Below are 19935 nucleotides of genomic sequence, written 5' to 3'. Positions count from 1 at the left end.
CACTATTTCAGATGTTTCACATGGTATCTAGGAATACCATTGTTATATGGCATCAGATATGATTGTGGTGCCTCCAGCATACAGATCTCAGGAAAGTCACTTAACCTAAATGCTTTCCTCTGCAAAAGGGGAGCAATGCACCAGATAACAGTGGGCAATTAAAATCCAACATCCCTTGATAAACCCACCTGCTCCTATTCAAAGTATAACTTTGCTCAATCTCAAGAACAAAACCTGGGATATGTGACAGACAGGGGGAAAGTAGGGAAAATCTAGCCCAGACTAATCTCCATCATTAAGAAAAATAATATTTGCATTTATTGAGGTCTATGTGTTCAGCACTATTCTAAGCACTTTAATTGGTCATAGCCACCACTTACTAGCTGTGTGACCTTGCACAGGTAACTTAAACTCTAGGTCTCAGTTCACTCCTGTTAAAATGAGACTAATGATAGTACCTACTTCATTGGGTTCTATGAAGATGGAATAAATTAGTATATGTGAGATACTTAGAATAGTGTCTAGCCAATAAAAAATATATTTACAGCCTGCCCCTCCCCAGCCCCGAGGATCTGGGGGAAGGTGCGGATGTGTTGGACATCCTCACCTGGACTGGTGTTGATGTTGTCACGAGCATCGGGACTGGCGGTTTGATGTGCTGAACCCTCGAGCATGGGACTTGCCCTTATGAGGCTCATTACCACAGAGGAGAGTCTAAAGTTGTATGTAATGGTGCCTAAGAGTCTCCCCCTGAGTACCTCTTTGTTGCTCAGATGTGGCCCTCTCTCTCTCTAACTGAGCCATCTCGACAGGTGAACTCGCTGCCCTCCCCCCTACGTGGGACCCGACCCCCAGGGGTGTAAATCTCCCTGGCAACGCAGAGTATCACTCCCGGGGATGAATGTGGATCCGGCATTGTGGGACTGAGACTATCTTCTTGACCAAAAGGGGGATGCAAAGTGAGACGAAATAGTTTCAGTGGCTGAGAGATTCCAAATGGAGTCGAGAGGTCACTCTGGTGGACATTCTTATGCACTATATAGATAACGCCTCTTAGGCTTTAATGTATTGGAATAGCTAGAAGTAAATACCTGAAGCTACCAAACTCCAACCCAGCAGTCTGGACTCCTGAAGACAATTATATAATAATGTGGATTACAAGGGGTGACAGTGTGATTGTGAAGACCTTGGGGATCACACCCCCTTTAGCTAGTGTATGGATGAGTGGAGGAATGGGGATAAAAACTAAAGGACAAATGGGGTGGGATGGGGGGATGACTTGGGTGTTCTTTTTTCACTTTTATTTTTTATTCTTGTTCTGGTTCTTTCTGATGTAAGGAAAATGTTCAGAGACAGATTGTGGTGATGAACACATAACTATGTTATCATACTGTGGACGGTGGATTGTATATCATGGACGATTGTATGGTGTGTGAATGTATTTCAATAAAACTGAATTTAATAATAAAAAAAAAAGAATAGTGTCTAGCATATGGCACAGGTGATAACTGACTGTTAAATATAAACATACATGAATACATATCCTCACAACAGGCCACGAGGGTTGTCTGACAGATCTTGAGGCTGACAAGCCATGATTCATGGCTCCCTGAGGTAGGATCATAGTCTTCCTGTCTGTGATGGTTTATTTCATGCATCAACTTGGCTACGTTATGGTGCCAGGTGGTTTTGGGCAAGCAAGTACTGACCGGCTTGTTAATATGAGAGTATTCTATGGATTTAAATCATTAGTCAATTGATTTCATCTGTGGCTGATGACATCTACAATCAACAAAGATGACTGCCTTCAGCAATGAGAGAAACCTCCTCATCCAATCAGCTGAAGGCCTTGAAGGAAGAACTGAGGATTTCAGCAGTCAGAAAGAAGAATTTCTATTTCTACTCCAGACAGCCAGCTACTCCTGGCAAATTCAAAAGCACCTTCATCGAGTTTCCAACTTGCAGCATGCCTATGGAATTCGGACTTGCCACATGAACCAATTCCTACGATAAATCTCTTAATATTTACATATATATGTATAGTTGGTTCTGTTTGTCTGGAGAAGCCTAATACATTGTCCAAACTGCTAGTGAAAGAGGTAAGACCCCTGTTTTCAAGGTGTTGAAAGTGTTGGCTTCAAACAGCAGATCTAAACATCACTCATCAGCCTGTATCACCCAGAAACCACAGGATCTCAGGAATATGTTCTCTATGGTAAAGATGGGGGGCTACAGGTCAAAAGGGCAGTGACCACTGCAGGCTTTTGTCACGGGAGGCAGATGGGCTAGCCCATAACTTTCCGATACAACCTTGATCCTGGTATCACAGCTGCAACATCCACTACCCAAACGGGACAAGGCAGAGGCAATGATGACTCCCTGTCCCACTAGCATAAGGGTCCAGGTTTGCAACAAAGACCCCAGACTATCTAGGGATAAAGTGTTAGGAACCAAGAGTAAAATCAGATCTTGGGATAAAAATTCTCCCCTGGATACAGAAACAAGACTGAATGGGCTCCTTCCTCCCCTGCAGAAACCAGAACCAGCTTCCAGGGCATGGAGTTAGATGATAGGGGACTGGGGTACCAAACCTGGGGTTACATCAAATGACCCTGTATCCAGGAAGGACTTGGGCCTCCTGAGGTTCCTTTCTGAAAAGGGGCATGTGGGCCACCTGTGGGGAAACCTCACCAAGAACCTCACTGTCTATAGAATACAAAAGGACCAGAGGCCTCCAGCCACCACCTTTCAAGTCCGCCTCAAGAGAGTCTCCTGGGAGCCAGCTTTTTTTTTTTCTCCCTTCCCTCCCAATACATGGAAATAAAATATTCTGCAACCTTCCTTAACAAAACACTCAGTTTTTCTACCAAACAGCTCTCTGGAACTGTTTAGTATTTAACCAAGGGCACTAAAGATATAACATTTGTTACAAATGCCCAATGCTTGGGAAGGGCAGACGCATCAGATTTCCAGATTAGCCTCTGTCAGTAAAGCCTTAAAGGACGTCATAGACCTCCATACAAAGAAACACCAACCTTCTCTCCTCCGTGAAAACTAGTTTATTTAACCTCAATTTGTTGCATGAAAGCGGAGCCTTCGCGGGGCTGGGGCTCCTGCCTGCACAGACATGACAGAGCAAGGCCGGCTGGGGCCAGGAAAAGTCTACACTTGTGTGCTCCCTCCCGGACAGGATGTCTTGCTCAGAAAGAGTCCACCCAGGCAGACCTCACGAGGGCCACGGACCACTGACAGCCATCACCAGCCCTAACCCCATGAGTCAGGATAAATCCTAGGAAGTCTTTCAAAAACTCTCCTGGACCAGGATTACTAGTTGAAACTGGACTGTTTCCAATACTCCAAATGCCAGAGTGACATTTAGGAAGAGCTCTCTAACCACAAAAGGGCCAGAAACACGTTCCTCGGAAATATGGTAGCTGACTGACCTTAGTTCATGAGAGGATCAAGCCCCTTATAATTAAGGCTCTTATAGACAAGCCACAAAACCAACAGATAAGCAGCCTCTGGAACAAAAGTGCTTGGTACACAACCACTTGGAATATCCCACAGGACACAGTGAGTCATTCTACAGACACATTATAAAAAGAAGACGACAAACCCATCTTGAAATGTCGTTATTTAATCTGCCTTCAAAACAGAGCTTCTTTGGGGAAAGACCTCACTGGAAAACCCAAAATGGTGAGTCCAGTCCTTGGATTTACAGGGGTGACTCTCACAGCTGGGCAGAAACTGTGACCCTGGCCCACCTGCCACACGCTACTCCTGACAGTCAACCTCATTGAGGGAGCTGCCTTAATTGTATTTGCAAAAGGATTCTCAATTTCTCTGATTTTCAGGATCCAACAATGGTATTTATTACACTGAACTGCAATTCTAAATTTCTTAACCACCTCTCCAACTTAATGGGAAGCTCCTTGAGGACAGGCGATTCTCATTTCTCTCTTCATCCTCCACATCTAGCATGGTCCCCAGCATCCTGCAGTTGCTCAAAAAGTACGTGTTGGATGAATGAAAAAGGAGATACATAAACTGCTTGTTAAACTGGATGTGCTAATTTCATGTTTCTCTAAACATGGGGCAAGGGAACTGCCGAGGAAACAGAAGGAGGAAATTAGAAAAGAAAAAATATATATATATTTCCAGATTTTTAAATGCAACGCAATAGAGAATAGGGGAAAAAGTTCCCTCCTCGAAAAACAAGCTTGAATGTCTGAGTTATTCTTAGGGCATTTCTGGACACTACAACCCTCAGTCACACATTACCTGGATTCACGAAAAGGTAACCAGCAGACATGCACTGGAGTCAAGGCTGTGCAGGTTCCTTCCAAGCACAGAGCTCACCACACATCTGGGGCTATTTAACAACTGATTGGAAATTTAGCCTTCTGATTTCCAGTTAAATACTAGGCACAGGAAAACAAATAGCACTTGTTTTTCACTGAGTCTTGTCAGTCATCCAAACTGCAGTGCAGACCAGAGAACTGCCTGTGGTTTGGTGGCAGAGGCCCAAAATATTCGGGCCATTTTTTTTTCCAGTTCAAGTAAAAGGAATAAACCAGATTTTGGCAACCCCTACTCCTTTTACCACCCCTCCCCCCTCTTAGAAATGCAAAACTAGTTTTTAAATATTATACATGTTCCTGGCATTAATTTAAATTTTTCATTAGGATTAAATTTTGATTTGTTTTTAATCTAGAGCCAACAGCATCGAGTTTGGGTTCTCTCATTTATTTCAACTGCCCTGACATGATATTTACTTGGATTTGCTGAAGAAACAGTTTAGATTCCCATTTTCTGTTTCCAATTAAATTGGGATGTAATATCTACCAGTTGTATTATCAAAGAATCATAGAGTTTGAAAGCTGAGAGGAACTTTAGAGATCAGCTGGTACAAAAAACTCATTTTAAGGAGGAAACTGAGACCCAAGTAGTTAACTGATTTTGTCCAATGACATATAACTAGTTACTGGCAAAGCCAAGATTAGTACTCCAGCATCTTGACTCCCAGGCCAAGGAATTAACTAGAAATAGAAACCTGTGTTACCTCTGAATAAGTTGCCAGATAAAATACAGGTCTAGTTAAAGTTGCATTTCAGATAATGAATAATTTTTTAGTATAAGTTCCAAATATGTATGGGCATACTAAAAATTATTGTTTATATAAAATTCAAATTTAATAGGTCATCCTGTATTTTTATTTGCTAAATCTGGCAACCCTACCTCAGAGACCAATATCCCTGAGCACACCCCACTCACCTACCACCCACCCACCCACCCAAAACACACACACATTCCCATACATTCCTTCCCTGATGTTAATGATAAATGACTGGGGGTGGGGATCAAAGCACAGTAATTCCAAGAGTGAAAAAGGTTGAAAAACACTGCTTTTTTCTTGAGACTATCCTAATCTTAAGTAATCCTTATGATCATGCAGAGCAACTAATCCTGATATAAATAAACTGACCACAATCTCTGGATTAGACATTTTATGTTATTAGAAGCTGGACATTAGCGTCTCATCTTGAGAATTTCTGCTTCAATCTCAAGGACTCAAAGTCTGTAGACCTTGCAGGATGGAGAGCTCAGGATTGGAATGCAAATGAGGGAAAATATTTTAAAAAAGAAATCAGAAGGCACATGGAGTAAAGAAAAACTATACGTTTTAAAATCTAGCTCACTGATTTTACACCATCAATTTAAAAAAGAGTGCTGCAGCAAGTTAAGTTTTATTGACCTATAATTCACATACCATAAAGTTCACCCTTTTAAAGTATACAATTCAGTGTTTTTAGTATATTCATAGAGTTTAGCATATTCAACACTACCTAATTCCAGAACATTTTAATAACCCCTAAAAAGAAATCCCATACCCATTAGCAGGTACTCCTCATTCTCTTCTGCTCCCATGTTGCCATGCTCTGGCAACCACTAAGCTACTTTCTGTCTCTATGGATATGCCTGTTCTGGACATTTCATATAAATGGAATCATATGTGGTCTTTTGTATCTGGCTTTTTTGACTTAGCATAATTTTTTTAAGGTTCAGCCCTGCTGTAACCTGTAACAGTACTTGCGATGGTTAGGTTCATGTGCCAACTTGGCCAGGTGATCGTGCCCAGGTGTCTGGTCAAGCAAGCACTGGCCTAACTGTTACTGCAAGGATATTTGTGGCTGGTTGATAGGCCAGAGGCTGGTTTATTAGATCATCAGTCAACTGATTGCATCTGTGGCTGATTACGTCAACAAAGAGAGTGTCTTCCACAGTGAGAGAATTCAATCAGCTGGATTTAATCCGATAAGTTAAAGACTGATTTAAGGAAGAAGAGAGAGAACTTTTGTTTCTTCTTCAGCCAGCCAGACTCTCCTGAAGAATTTATTGAAGACCCTTATCTGAGTGCCAGCTCACAGCCTACCCTACGGAATTTCTTATTCAGCTAGCCAGCCTCTCCTGGGGAGTCATCAAAGACCTTCATTGCAGTTGACAGCTCATGACCGGCCCTATGGAATTTGGACTCGTGAATCCCCACAGTTGCATGAGACACTTTTATAAAATCTCATATTTACAGATATCTCCTGTTGGTTCTGCTTACCTAGAGAACCCTAATAAATACAGTACTTTATTCCTTTTTTACAGTCAAGTAATATTCCACGGTATGGATATATCACATTTGGGTATCCGTTCTTTAGTTCATGGACATTTGCGTTGTTTTTATTTTTTGGCTATTACGAACAATGCAGCTATGAACATTTGTGCACAAGTTGTGTAGACATATGTTTTTAGTTCTTTTGTGTATATACCTAGGCATGGAATTGCTGAGTCATATGGAAACTTTATATTTAACTTTTTGAGGAACTGCCAAACTGTTTTCTAAAGTGGATATACCATTTTATTCCCATCATCAATATATGAGAAGGTTCCTATTTCTCCTCATCCTCGTCAATACTTTTGATTATAGCCACCCTAGTTGGGGTGCTGTGATCTTCATTGTGGTTTTGATTTGCATACCCCACATGACTAATTATACTGAGCATCTATTCATGTGCTTATTGGCCACCTGAATATCTTCTTTGGAGAAATGTCTATTCAAACTGCAGCATGTTTTAAAGACTATTTTTGTTTTTGTTTTTGTTTTTCTAAAGACAATTTGTTTTTAAAAGAAAAAAAAAATTCCCAAATTTTCAGCAAACTCAGGTTCGATGTTCAGACATTTATTGCCCAACCGAGTTACCTCACTTTTTCTTCAGCATGGAAATGATTGTGTAAATAGGAATAAGCTTATATGGCCCTTATACATGATTTGTATTGGTAGTTTCAACCTGACAGTCTGAGAAGGTAGGATTACTTTTTATTACTGACACATTGAGGGGCAAACCTAACCTATTAAAAATTCTCTGCGGTCCAGATTCCCTAATAAAGGAAAACTCTAGGGCAGTGACAACCTCATCGTGTGTGTGTGTGTGTGTGTGTGTGTGTGTGACTCATACTCAAAACTCCACTACTTGAAACTCAGCCTGAAATGATTACTCTTCAACCCACTCCTATTTCCTAGGTAACCAGAACATCCAGATAAAGGAACTGCACTTGCAGAGGAAACTAAATCCCACCTTTTCCCTGCCTGACATGCTCTCTCTTGCCTGTCCTGAGGAATCATGAGAAGGACTGGAACGATTTGACAGAAAAAGACAGATGCCTTTAAACAGTATTAAAGTATAATGTTTTTAAGACATCTGCATGGGTGGCTGAGGCATTTTAGGTAACTTAATGCCCTCTTGACTAACTGTGAAAGATTTCCTTTTTTAATTTCAGCAGTTATAACAATGCAGACAGACGTCTATTGGAAGAGACCACAGGTCCCTCTCTGCTGCAAAGGCTGTTAAGTGGATGAGCAGACGCTGAAATTCATTTCAGGTTACAGGAAGTAGGGAAGTGTTTGCCTTCCCTTCTTCACTTCAGCATACTCTGTTAGGGCAGTTGAGAGAACGTGCATCACTCGTTGTCTGCTCATCTGAGAAACTGAATGAACAGATGTTCCACCACTTCTCCAGGCCATGAAGAAATGTGCAGATGGGAAACAACTATTTTCCCTAAAGAAAGACTGCTGAACAACAAAGCAGAATTCAGCTGTCCCGATATTTAAATCCTTAACTTCTCCCCATGTTGCCTCCTCAGTGTTGTCAGGAATTTAAAGCTCACCACTTGATCTGAAATCTCCTTACATGGAATTAACTCCAAATGGGGTTGATATTAAATTGTTTACTAAAACTCCCTCCAGCTTTCATTGTCAGTGCTTCTTAGAGGGATGGCCAAGAAACAGTTCTTATAGATTTTAAACAAAATTAAAGTAAATAAATGGTAACTAGGATTAAGATACTTTGCCTCAAAACCCCATGAGATGGGAGGTTGAAGAAGGAGCCCAAAAGATAATAGGCATAACTATCTGCTGTGATATACGTGATCCACACTTTTCATCTGAGCCCTAAGCCCAGAGAAAGAGGAACTCCTTTCAATCTGGTGCTGGTTCAAGGAGAGAGTTTGTAACTACAAATTTAAGTTCAACATCCTTCCCAAGTGCTCTTGACTATGACTAAAAATAAATAACAACAATGAAAAGTAATGTCTATGAAATCATTAGTGTCAGGCACTGTACTAAATGTTTTACAAGCAATCTCATTTAATCAAGATTATAACATGTGACATAGGGATATTATTATTCCTGTATTACAAGTGAGGAAAATCAGTCATAGAAAGATTAAGGAATTTACCCAAGGTTACTGCTTGGATTCAAACCAGGCTAGATAAAGCCTGTGCTCACCTCCTCTCCAGAACTGCCCCATGTGGGAGCCACAGCCTCCAGTGCCTACTGAGCACCTGAAGTATACTAAGGTGACCAACGTATTAAATTTTTTGTTGTAATTAATTTAACTAACCACACATGGTTAGTGCCTACAGTAGTGGACAGTGCAGCTCTATAATATAAGGGCTAAATGTGCATATGACTTAATCATGGCCATTAGTCTATCACAAATGCCTTTGATTACAGGAGGTTGATAATGATTATGAGTATGAAGAGAGAGGCACTTTAGCATAAGAGCTTGTAGAGTAAGTTGGATCTGTAAGTAAACAGCCATGTGATTTTTGGCCATTAAATAACCTAAGACTTACTTCTTCACCTGTAAAATGGGATAAATGCCCCCATCGTCATAGGATTATTGTGAGAATTAAAGAAGAAAAGTATTAGAGCACTTAGTGGAATATACCTGGAATATACTAGTAGTATATCCTTTAATTCGACCAATTTTTAACATCTTGGTACATTCACCTTATTATTTTATCTATATGTATGTATTTTTTCTCTGAATGATTAGATCCTTTACCCCATAATAGCTAAGTATATCAAGTGTTTCCTAACAAAAAGGGTATTTTCTTACATAGCAACATATAATTAACAAATCTGAGAAATGTAACACTGATGCAATATGTTAATATACAGGCTAAATTTCAAGTTCATCAATTGTTCCCATAATGTCTTTTATAGCAACTGCTCCTCCCACCCCTGACTCAATAGGATCCAGTTCAAGATCATCTGGAATGGTTCCTCAGCCTTTCTTTGTCTTTCATGGGTGACATTTTTGAACAGTACAGGCCAATTATTCTATTGACTGTCCCTCAATTTGGTTTTGCACAATGGATTCTCAGGTCATGCACATTTTTGGCTAGAATACTAACTACAGCAGTGATGCTGTGTTCCTTCTCTGGGTACTACATTCAAAGGCTCACAATGTTCACCTGTCCCATTTGGTGATGCTAATGTTGTCCACTTCGTTAAGGTATTTTGGTGTATCTCCACTGTATATTGTTACTACTTTTTCTTTTGTAATTAATTAAGTCCTTTGTGGAAAGATGCTTGGAGACTATGTAAATAAATGTTCTTCAAACTCCCTCTACCACCTTTCGATTGAGTATCCACTGATGATGCCTGATAAACTTTTATTATGATGGTTGCAAAATGATAATTTTCCAACTCCATCATTCCTTCCATGTTTATTAATGGGTATTCTACTATAAAGAGGAGCTTTCCCTTCTCCCTCCTTCAGTCATTTATTTATCTACTTATTATCTGTATTGACTATGGACTCTTATTTTATTGAATAGACACCTCTGAGTTCCAAAATATATCCTTCGAATAAAGAGACAAGAAACTACAGCTGTAGATTAAGAGCCATTAATGGGACAAAGTTCATGCATTATGCAAGGGGAAGCCTATTATCTGAGGCCTCCACTTGTTTTGGATGCCTGTGGGCAAGAGAGGTTTAAAAGCTTAATGCTCTGAAGCTAAGGACACGAGCATGTAGCTCTAGCAATAGACAATGTAACTTATCACTACAAAGCTGCAGCCTTGCTCATCATCAGACATGATATCATACCCCAAGTATTCCATCCAAACAACCCATCTATTTCTCCACAACTAGCAAATTTAAATGTTCTGGCAAACGCAAAAGGACATGATTTACAAACAGTAGGTAATCTTTGGATCTTTCCACAAGAGCTGGGTTCCAGCTTTTTTTAAAAATAAAATACAAATGATTTCATTTTGGAGTGTGCTCTGTCACTTTCTCAACAAACAGATCCTGATATCAGAAATTAGGACTGTGTTATATACAAATAGAATGGGTTTGTGTATATTTATTTTGTGGTCAGAGACCACACACCTAGTGGCCATTTACAATATTTACATAGCTCCAATGCCATGAGGGGGGTCTCAGAGCTGAAAGCAAAGCTCAGGCCTCGGAGAATGACTGCATGTCCTGCTCAACATGCAAACTAGACTGACTATTGTATTCACAGAAGCAGGTGGGTGTTTTGTTTTCTGTGATTGCTTTTCTACCTATGCCATCCAAATACCTCTAAAAGCATACTCTAAATTTAACACTCCCTTTGGACTCTGGTATTATTTCAACGAAATAAGCTTAAGCCTTGCAAAGTTTTTGGGTCATTATATCCTGTGCTAAGATTCAGTCTGGGAGGGTTTTGCACACTTACCAAGAAAAGTCTGGAAACCCCAGCCGCAAGCCTCTCTGTCTTCAGATGCCAGATCAGGGGCTGTGGAGAGTTGAGCAGGAACACAACAGGCTTGTGGTGAATGTGGACTGAGGAAATGGGATTCAGGTGCAGAGTGACCTAGAAAGCAAGAGGAAGAAGACAAGACATATTAGCACTTGCATTCTTTTAAAATCATTCAGGGCATTATCTGGAATGCTTTTCTTTCCCCACAGTTTACTATTAAAAGAAAGAAGCTATAAGCTAGTTCAGATTCTATGAATAAGACATATGAAGTTGACTATATAAAATTGCCGATATTTACCATTTTTTACTTAGAAAAATGGCTATTTCATATGGCTCAACCCATACTAATCTCAATCAAAACATGATTCAGTTCCCAGTCCAGTAGCAGCAGAACAGAAATAAATGGAATGCTTTTTCTACCCCCCAAAATTGGCAAAGGTGGAATAAAAGCTACTTTCCTTCAGGGCTGCCTTCTCATACCTTCAAGTCAAATGACTAAGCTAAAAATTGGAAAACAAAATCCCCTGGGAGCTGGTCATCCCTCTGGATCTCCAGAGAAACGACTTTCTTTTCTTCCAGGTAAACTCCAACCTCTATAAAGGTAAGTGAGTTCTGCCAAAGGAAAGCACCTAAAGCTATGGGAAAGGGACCGCCAAGGGGAGCTGCCAGTGCTTTCATGATCCCAGTTATTAGCTTGAAGGGGTTTTCCAAAGAAATGACGCACAGAGAACACACAGAGTAAAAACTGACTGCATATAGCTTCAGTGGGGGGGGTGGGGGGGGAGGCGGTGGCGGGGAGCAAGAGCGCGAGCCTGGACAGGAAAACTGCAGCCAGTTTGACAGTGGACCAAGGACCACTGTTAAGTTACCACTGTTGTCACTGAGATCATCAAAAAACACCTGTGAGAAGTGTAAAAAAACGCATTAAACCAAGTCCTCCTGGAGCACATGACCCAAGGTAGGTCAACATGAACACAGAAAAGCAAAAGAGGGGTAAGGCAAGACCCAAGAACCACAAATTTAGATTGGGTGAACTCACCAAAGTCACCTTAAGGTAATAAGGGAGGGAAAGGACAAAAAAGAACTGAAAAGATAAAGACTAAATGATCCAATGGAGATAACAGTACATCTTAGCCACTGTCCTTATGAGAATTAAATGGTCTGGATCTACAATCTGAGTGTATACCCTCATCAGGGTAACAGCACTAAAAGCTGTTCCCAATGGCTGCCAGCCCACATTGGTCTCAATGTATCTCTACCCCCCCCCCTTTTTTTTTGCAGGTATAGCCTATGAAACCAGTCATTTAATACAGTTTACTTTCAGGTCATTGATGCATAAGGCATCAAACCTTATTTATCTTTCAAAAGCCACACTTCCGCACATTTAGCAAATGCCAACTAAACATTTCAATTCTCTACTTGTCAATGATGCAAAAAGTACTTTATTTTATGAATATCTTGCACTATAGTATATAATACCATCTTGTTGGTTAACTGTTTAGTATGTGTATCTTAATTTCAAAAATAGGCTGTCAATAAGGTAAAGATGTATCTTATGTGTAATACTGTGCTTAGTAGACAAGAAAACTGTTGATTCATCACAGCAAATGTGAAAAGTCATGTTACTTAAAAGGTAAAAAAAAAAAGGCAAAATATGAATAGCTTCAAAGGAATTTAGCTAGCTAATTCACAGAAATATTTTAAAAATGAGAAATACTCAAACTGTCATGAACTATTTCTACAACACACCTAGGATCATTTTTATATTTGGCATAAGCAGAGTACTAAATCAAAGTACTAAATGCATAGTGATGTCAAGCAGAACTACAGCAAAATAATGTATTCCTTGGTTGTACAGACTACTTCACAGTACCTTGGAGATGCTGTATACTTTTAGAAATGAACAGACTGGTGCCACTGAAAACGAGAAGCTGTAGAAGGAGAGCAGAGGAAACTGAGAGGCACATGCTACAGAGAGCATACACTATCAAGAAGGGAGAGATGAAATTATTACTTGTTCAAGAGTACCTGAAAACTGCAAAGAAACACTCTGACTTTCACTAATAGCACGTATCAGCAAAAGGTTTCCAGATTTACTCATTCCAAAACTGTCTATTGAGCACCATAACAGTCCAAAAAATAGTAACATATAAGACCAGAGAGCTCATTAACTATTTTTTTGACAATTTTCTTTGCAGCCCCCACTTATAAAACTATTGGAGCTCATAAATAAGCAAAAGTTTCGGTCAAAATGTACACTACAAAAAGTTAGTTAATTTAATATCGCAAATGAACTACGACTAAAAAAAAAAATACTTATGAAATGAAAAAAGATATATGAGACAGATACTGGTGCTCCCATCCAAAATTTTCCAGATGGTGAAAAGTGTCAAGGCCTGGCTCATACAATCAAGCAAAGGTTTCTAGGAGCCTCAGCTCTCCGAGCTTTCCTGGAAACAGTTCCCTCTTCAATATGTGGCAGTGTCTGGCCAAGATGAATCTCTAACTCTGGCACAAGGGGCCCAGGCAAAGTCCCAAAAGCCATTTGGCAAACAAGAAATCACACTATGATTGGGAAATTAAAAGAAAAATACCCAATACTTTTTTTAAAAGATCATTTGGCAGGGACAAAGAATCCCCCAAGGCTGGTTCACCTAATCCCTCAGCAACAGGCCTCCTGTGTCTTCCCTCCTCCACTTGAATAAATCTTGCTGAAGGGGAGATAAAGGACAACCAAAAACAACCAAAAGAATGAAGGTGTAAAAGCTCCCAGAAATGTGGAGAGAACATACACAGAATATCTCCTAAAGAATTCCTGGCTAAGTTGCTACATTGCTTAATTTCTCTCAGGCTAAAAAAGAAAGTAAGAAAAGGAAAAAAGAAAAAAAGTCTTCTCGCCAATTATAGTTCAGAAGAGACTATAGTTAGAAAGATAAGAACATCCTGCTGATGTTTTTCATGTATAGATTGTCCAGGAATTGTGGTCTAAAGACCAGAGTAGAGAAAAACTGAAAAGAAATAGCACATGGAAAAATGGCACAAATGGTATCCAACAGTTTCCAGTTTGGAAAGCCAAACAGAATTTTAAAGAATTGATCCTCAAATATCTGACAAATTTATACATAAAATTAAAGGTTATCACTCAATCCATGGGTTTCATAAGATACATAATAATGACCTGAACTTAGGGCCACATGAGCTGTGATGGCTAAAGGGGCCATATCTCAAATGGGGACACAATGACTACTCCCTACATGGATGGCTTCTTTGTTAATCTTTTGGGAGTCAACTTCACAGCCCTCTTCCCCCCCAAAAAACACATACATACAAAATTTTGCAGGCAATGTCAGGAAAATACATCTATTGCCGGGCCCATGAACTCCAGGTTAAGTACCCATTAACCCAGGTTAAGGAACCCATTGTAGAAATACACTAGGAAAATTCTAATAGCAGAAATGGAAACAAGATAGCTCCATCTAATTAAAGAATTACACCTCTGATCTTAAGAAGTCTTTAACGGAAAAACAAACAATTCAACTAAAACACATTCACATGTAGTTTCCAGGTGGTTCGGGGACCTCCTGAAATCCATACTTTGGTCCGTGAAGCTTAGTCCAAGAGTTTCTGCTCTAATCATTTTTTGTCTCAAACACTGCTAAATGTTCACTCTTCCTGTTGGTGACAGAAAACACAAGTAAATTTGATGAGTCACATCCCATATGCAGATATCATCACTCAGACATTGCTGATCCCACCCCTAAATGGAAAAATGCTAATTGGCTTAATCTGTTCTACAACATCTATATATACCAGATACTCCAAGGTTATCTGTGCATTTCAACAAACATACTAGATCTAATTGATGTATTTCTCTTATTTTATAAAGAAATACAAAGTAAATCTTTTCTGAGTGCTTTTTTGGATAATCTGAATGTAATTTTGACCAAAGGCATTTTGAGTAAAAGATAAACTCTTATTAAGGCCAACTCAAAAGAGCATAAGCCTCTGAGTGGAAAAACAATCTTCCATCTCCCATTTAGGAAACACGTCCTTGCCCACATTATCACCAGAAGATAACAAGGACTATTTTCCCTGGACCTTGCTATAGTGAAGGCTTCTCAGTTCTTCAAGGATTATCTTTGATAAGAAAAAATTACGGATTGTCTCAAACCCTGTAAATCACTTTGTGAAAATGAATTATTACTTTCTTACAGGAAGGGGAAAAAACCTACCCTCTTTATAGAAAGATGCCATATGAAAATAGTCGTGAACTTCCCAGGATTCATAGTATAGATGCAAGACATTTCTACCACAGAGATTTCAGAAGATTTCTGATTAGTTAGACCTCCTACTCCTGGGGTTTGTTAAAACAAACAAAAGCAAAGCAAGCGAAACAACTGATTTGAAAGTCGAACAGTTGTCCAGTTTTGCTAACATGTCAGTAAGGTTCCATCTGTAACAGTCCTTATGGACCCAAGAAACAATGAAGTCTTCCAAAATACTACCAGAGAGACTCCACTTATCTAAAACCAGACCAAAAAAATGCTCTCAATGGATGATTTAATAATCAGTTTATACTAAGATAAGGAAAGACTCCAACTGTGTGTCTATAACCTAGACCCATAAAATCACACCCTGGTCTGTATATAGCCATCATCTGTCCCCTCCTCAGAGGTAAAGACAGATCCACTTGGCAACCGTGTTGGTGGGAACTGAAAACATCAGAACCTGGGGCTCCTGGCACCTGTACGATATACAGATGGACAGTGAGACGTAAACCTGTTTCAGGACCGTAAGTAGCTGAACTCAAATCTCACTTACTTTTGGGCAATACGACTTTCAGGAGCCCAAATATGTCAATACGTTTGACCAACTATTGGTGGAGGCACAGAACTACTTAGTTGCTGCTGCAGGGTTTTAAAGAATATTCTTGTAGCCGGTCTGAGGAGCCCCTGAAGTTAACATTTTATTTGCCACTGTTGATCATTCACATTCTGGGAGTCACTGTAAAAAGATTTCTTTAAAATATTCTAGAAGGGGTAGATTTAGAGCTTTTTTAAATTTCCTTATTATTTTATTTTTATATTTCTTTGACTTTCTAGAGGAACATCAATCTTGGGTTGTGGAGCCTCTAACCCCGCTGGCCCCACTTCACAAAGTCAAGCAACTATTCTTCCTGGCCTAGAGCACCATCAAAGGATTTCACCCTGCTTTGGCAGCTCACAGCAAGCTCTTTTCTCAAGGTTTTGTCTTGGAACCACTTAATGTGCTCAGAGGAACACAGTTAGTCAATCCAGAAATTAATCTCACCAACCAAGGGCATAGTTCAGGATTCCCTGGGATCCTCTGAAAATAATTCAAGATGACCACAAATGGGGGGGGGGGGGGGAGGACTGAAATGTGATGCAGAAATAAGCCTGGCCCTCTCTGCCCCATATTTTGAAAGCCCTGGAAAAACACTTAGAACTAAATTTGGGTTGGGGGTTGAGAGGCAAAGGCTCACATAAACAGAAGAGTATTTCTGAAACTACAGGTCATGACCCTCTAAAGGGATCCTGGGAGAGTTGCAGTGGGATTCCAGAGACCCTGCCCCTTTCTTCCCAGAGTAGCTCACAGCTATGGGGAAGAGAGGCAGGGAAAGGGGAGACCTGGGCATGGGTGTGTTTGGGTGGGTGCAGTGGAAGAGGAACGCTGCTGGAGCCCTCAGCAGGCCTCCTGATGGCAAGTCCGGGAACAGGTGAAAGGCACTGTACTGATGCCTTCAGTATTAAAACATTGTACCACCTAAATACTGTACTATATAATTCACCAACACACCATGTCCCATCATGATCTGGCCTGGAGTGCCTTCCCACCATGCTCCTGGTAGGCCAAGTACATCCAGCTCAAAATGCAGCTCAGAATGCCTTCTCTAGTGGAATCTTCTGCAATCCTGCAGGCAAGCCCTGTAAGGCACACTGTGCTCCTGCAGAACTCTGCCCAGGTTTCTCCATCACCATGGTATTGTAATTGACTTTTAGATGTCTGCCTCACCCACTACATTGTGAAACCCCTTGGGGAATTCTTCAGGGGTAGGAACTGAGTCACACTTTCTCCTGTATCCTCAGCCTAGCATATTCAACCAAAGTTTTCTGAAAGAATGAATAAAAAGAAGAACCAATAAAAGTAATTACTGAAATATGACTCAAGTGATGGTTGTAGGATCATATCGTCATGTTCTTCTGGTCAAGACAGGGTATTATATCTAGTAAAGAGAATACTCACTTCACTCTCAGGTTTAACTTGAACTTTAAAACACTGTCAAGAAAAGCAAACAGATTCCAATTCATGCTACTAAACCGAATGGTAGGGACTGCCTAGAGAGGATTCTGAGGCCACACCCAAGATTTGTGGAAATAAACACCATGATAATCATCATCTTCCATGTGTATGCTATGTATGGGGACCATACAAGGCAAAAAAAAAAAAAAAAAAAACCACGGAAATTTTTTGTTATCTTTAACAGTAAGGCAAATAAAATGTGAAAAAACCTTGGAGCTTGTTTTCTTTCTCAGGGACAGATAACAAAGATAAAGAATTTTGACCAAATGTCCCATTATCTTTTAGAGGAATGGAATTTTAAATGCTTTTCATTCAGGCACTGAACTGTGTTAAACCCATTAGAAAGTACAATTCTAGGCAAAATGGAGGAACACAATATTTGCATATTGATTAAAGTGGAAAAAAAGTTTGCTTCTATCTTTTTTATATTTTCTGTAGCACTTAATAAACAGATCTACTTCAATCACTTTATTGTTGTTTGTAACACTAATATTTAACCAACACTTCATATAACTATGTACTGTGTAAGATGTATTTCCTTTCACCTCTACTTTTTATAATGAGCTTGAACTTGTTTCTGCCACTTAACTGGTAAACTAGTATTTTGATACGTATATATGTCTATAACATTAGCATGTCAGAACTGCCTACTGTGCTGAATAGAACTGTGACTCATTGGGGTGATTGGTAGAAGCTGATTTTAAAAATGGTCATAGCAGGAATCCAATTTCCACACAATCTGGGTACTGGATAAATTATTGGCAATCTACCAATTAGTCAAAGATCTCAGTAAGGATTGCTGTTTAAGTGCCTTCTTAAACTTAGTAAATGTGTAAAAGAAACAAACAAAAAATACAAAATGTGCTGGTGTTCAGGTAGTGATTTAAGATGCTCCAAGAATCAAAGGTTGGCATTTGGATTCCCCTGAGCTAAATGCACTCTCAGAAAGCACAGTGACCCGAAGCTGGTAAGGAATAAGGAATTCCGAATGGACATAAAGCACTACCTTTCTAGTAGAAAAGAGAAACAGAGAGAGGAGCAATTACTAAAATCTGGATGTTCAAAGACACTTCCCTCGGGTTACTGTTGTTACTAAGAATAGTGGGGAGAGTGGGAGTGATACCTAGTCCCAAGGAGAAGCAGCAGGCAGGTCCAAGGGAACAGGTATTTCTCCTTCTAATGAGTTAAGACTTGCTGCTCTCATCAGGAGGTGCTTTGCATAATTATCTATTTCCATTTCAAAGATGAAGAAATTGGTGCTCACAGGTAATTTATCCAAAGTCACAGAATCTATCTCTCCCTCTCCTCCCTTCCAGTGATGGTTTAGAGATTTTATGGACCCTAGAAAAGCATGTTTTTAAATTTAATCCATTCCTGTAATGCAGGCCTATTGTAGGTGGGACGTTTTGATTAGGTTATTTCAATTGAGATGTAGCCCACCTCATTCTACATCTCATAAGGTGGATCTTAATTCTCTTACTGGAGTCCTTTGATAAAACACCTAGAGGTGAAATTAAGAGAGGCTCACAGAAAAAGCCCCAGAGAAGCTGAGAGGAAGCCACTGAAGCCAGAAGCTGAAAGCAACAAAACCCAGGAGAGAAGGACCAGCAGATGTCGCCTTGTGCCTTGCTATCTGACAGAGGATCCCAAGCTTGCCGGTAGCTTGTCTTCAGAGAAGGTACTGTCCTGTTGATGCCTTAATTTGGACATTTTTTCATGGCCTAAGAACTGTAAGCTTGTAAGTTAATAAATCCCCATTGTAAAATCCAACCTATTTCTGGTTTATTGCATTTCATCAGCTTTAGCAAACCAGAACACTCCCCTTCACCTCTCTCTTAGGGGGTTGCCTTGTGCCTTAGGGGAGGAGGGGAGCTGCTCTACATTGGTCAGAGGCAGGAACCATTCTGCTTCTGCAAGATAGGAAGAAAGGAAGGAGACAGAGTTCTGAGCAAGATAATGGGGAGCTAGCAAAGGCAGAGAGGCCAGTGAAACCCCAAAGGGTGGTCCAACAAATACTTTTATGAATAGTGATTCTATGGTACCAGCTGAAGCTCCTTAAGTTGCTTTGATAAATATAAATCTTCCTCCATCTTCTCTACAAAATCTTAATAATGCTCACTGTCTTCACAAATTTATGGGACCCAAAAAGGTGTTGGTTGTGTTTCAAATCCAAGTTAATTGTGTCTCAGACTCATCACATGTAGAACTATAAGCCCAGCAAGCAGAGAGGGTCCTGAGAACACAGTCCCTGGCAATCTGCAGAAATATCCCACACCCTCCTCTGGATTTCCATAAACCATAGAATTAGCAGAGGTTCAAGCTAATCATTCCTTGAACCCCAGGGGGTCCCAGGTGATATGTTGATTAGAGCAAATTATTCTCTAAGGAAACTCAATTCTGGTCAGGGAAGTGAAACTTAGGGAATTCTGTGAAGTCTGGTTTACTTTGAAATTTCAGCTCTAACAAGCAGCTCCTGAAGTTCACAGTACTAGCCCCCTAAGGGTATTCTGGCCTCATCCAGCCACGTTA

At 40.1% G+C, this 19935-nt stretch overlaps 1 protein-coding gene across 2 annotated transcripts in view; it reads right to left on the bottom strand.

The window, feature by feature from the left end:
- TGFBR3 (transforming growth factor beta receptor 3) overlaps positions 1-19935 on the bottom strand; it is a 189756-nt gene that overhangs the window by 59360 nt on the left and 110461 nt on the right. For both annotated transcript variants that reach the window (XM_037826657.1, XM_037826658.1), the window contains one exon: positions 11062-11199. In XM_037826657.1, the coding sequence (XP_037682585.1) occupies positions 11062-11199 (138 nt within the window). The remainder of the gene's footprint in view (positions 1-11061; positions 11200-19935) is intronic.

Source organism: Choloepus didactylus, chromosome 2 (assembly GCF_015220235.1).
Source record: "Choloepus didactylus isolate mChoDid1 chromosome 2, mChoDid1.pri, whole genome shotgun sequence".
NCBI classification, from domain to species: Eukaryota; Metazoa; Chordata; class Mammalia; order Pilosa; family Megalonychidae; genus Choloepus; species Choloepus didactylus.
This window is presented reverse-complemented; position numbering and strand designations above follow the sequence as displayed.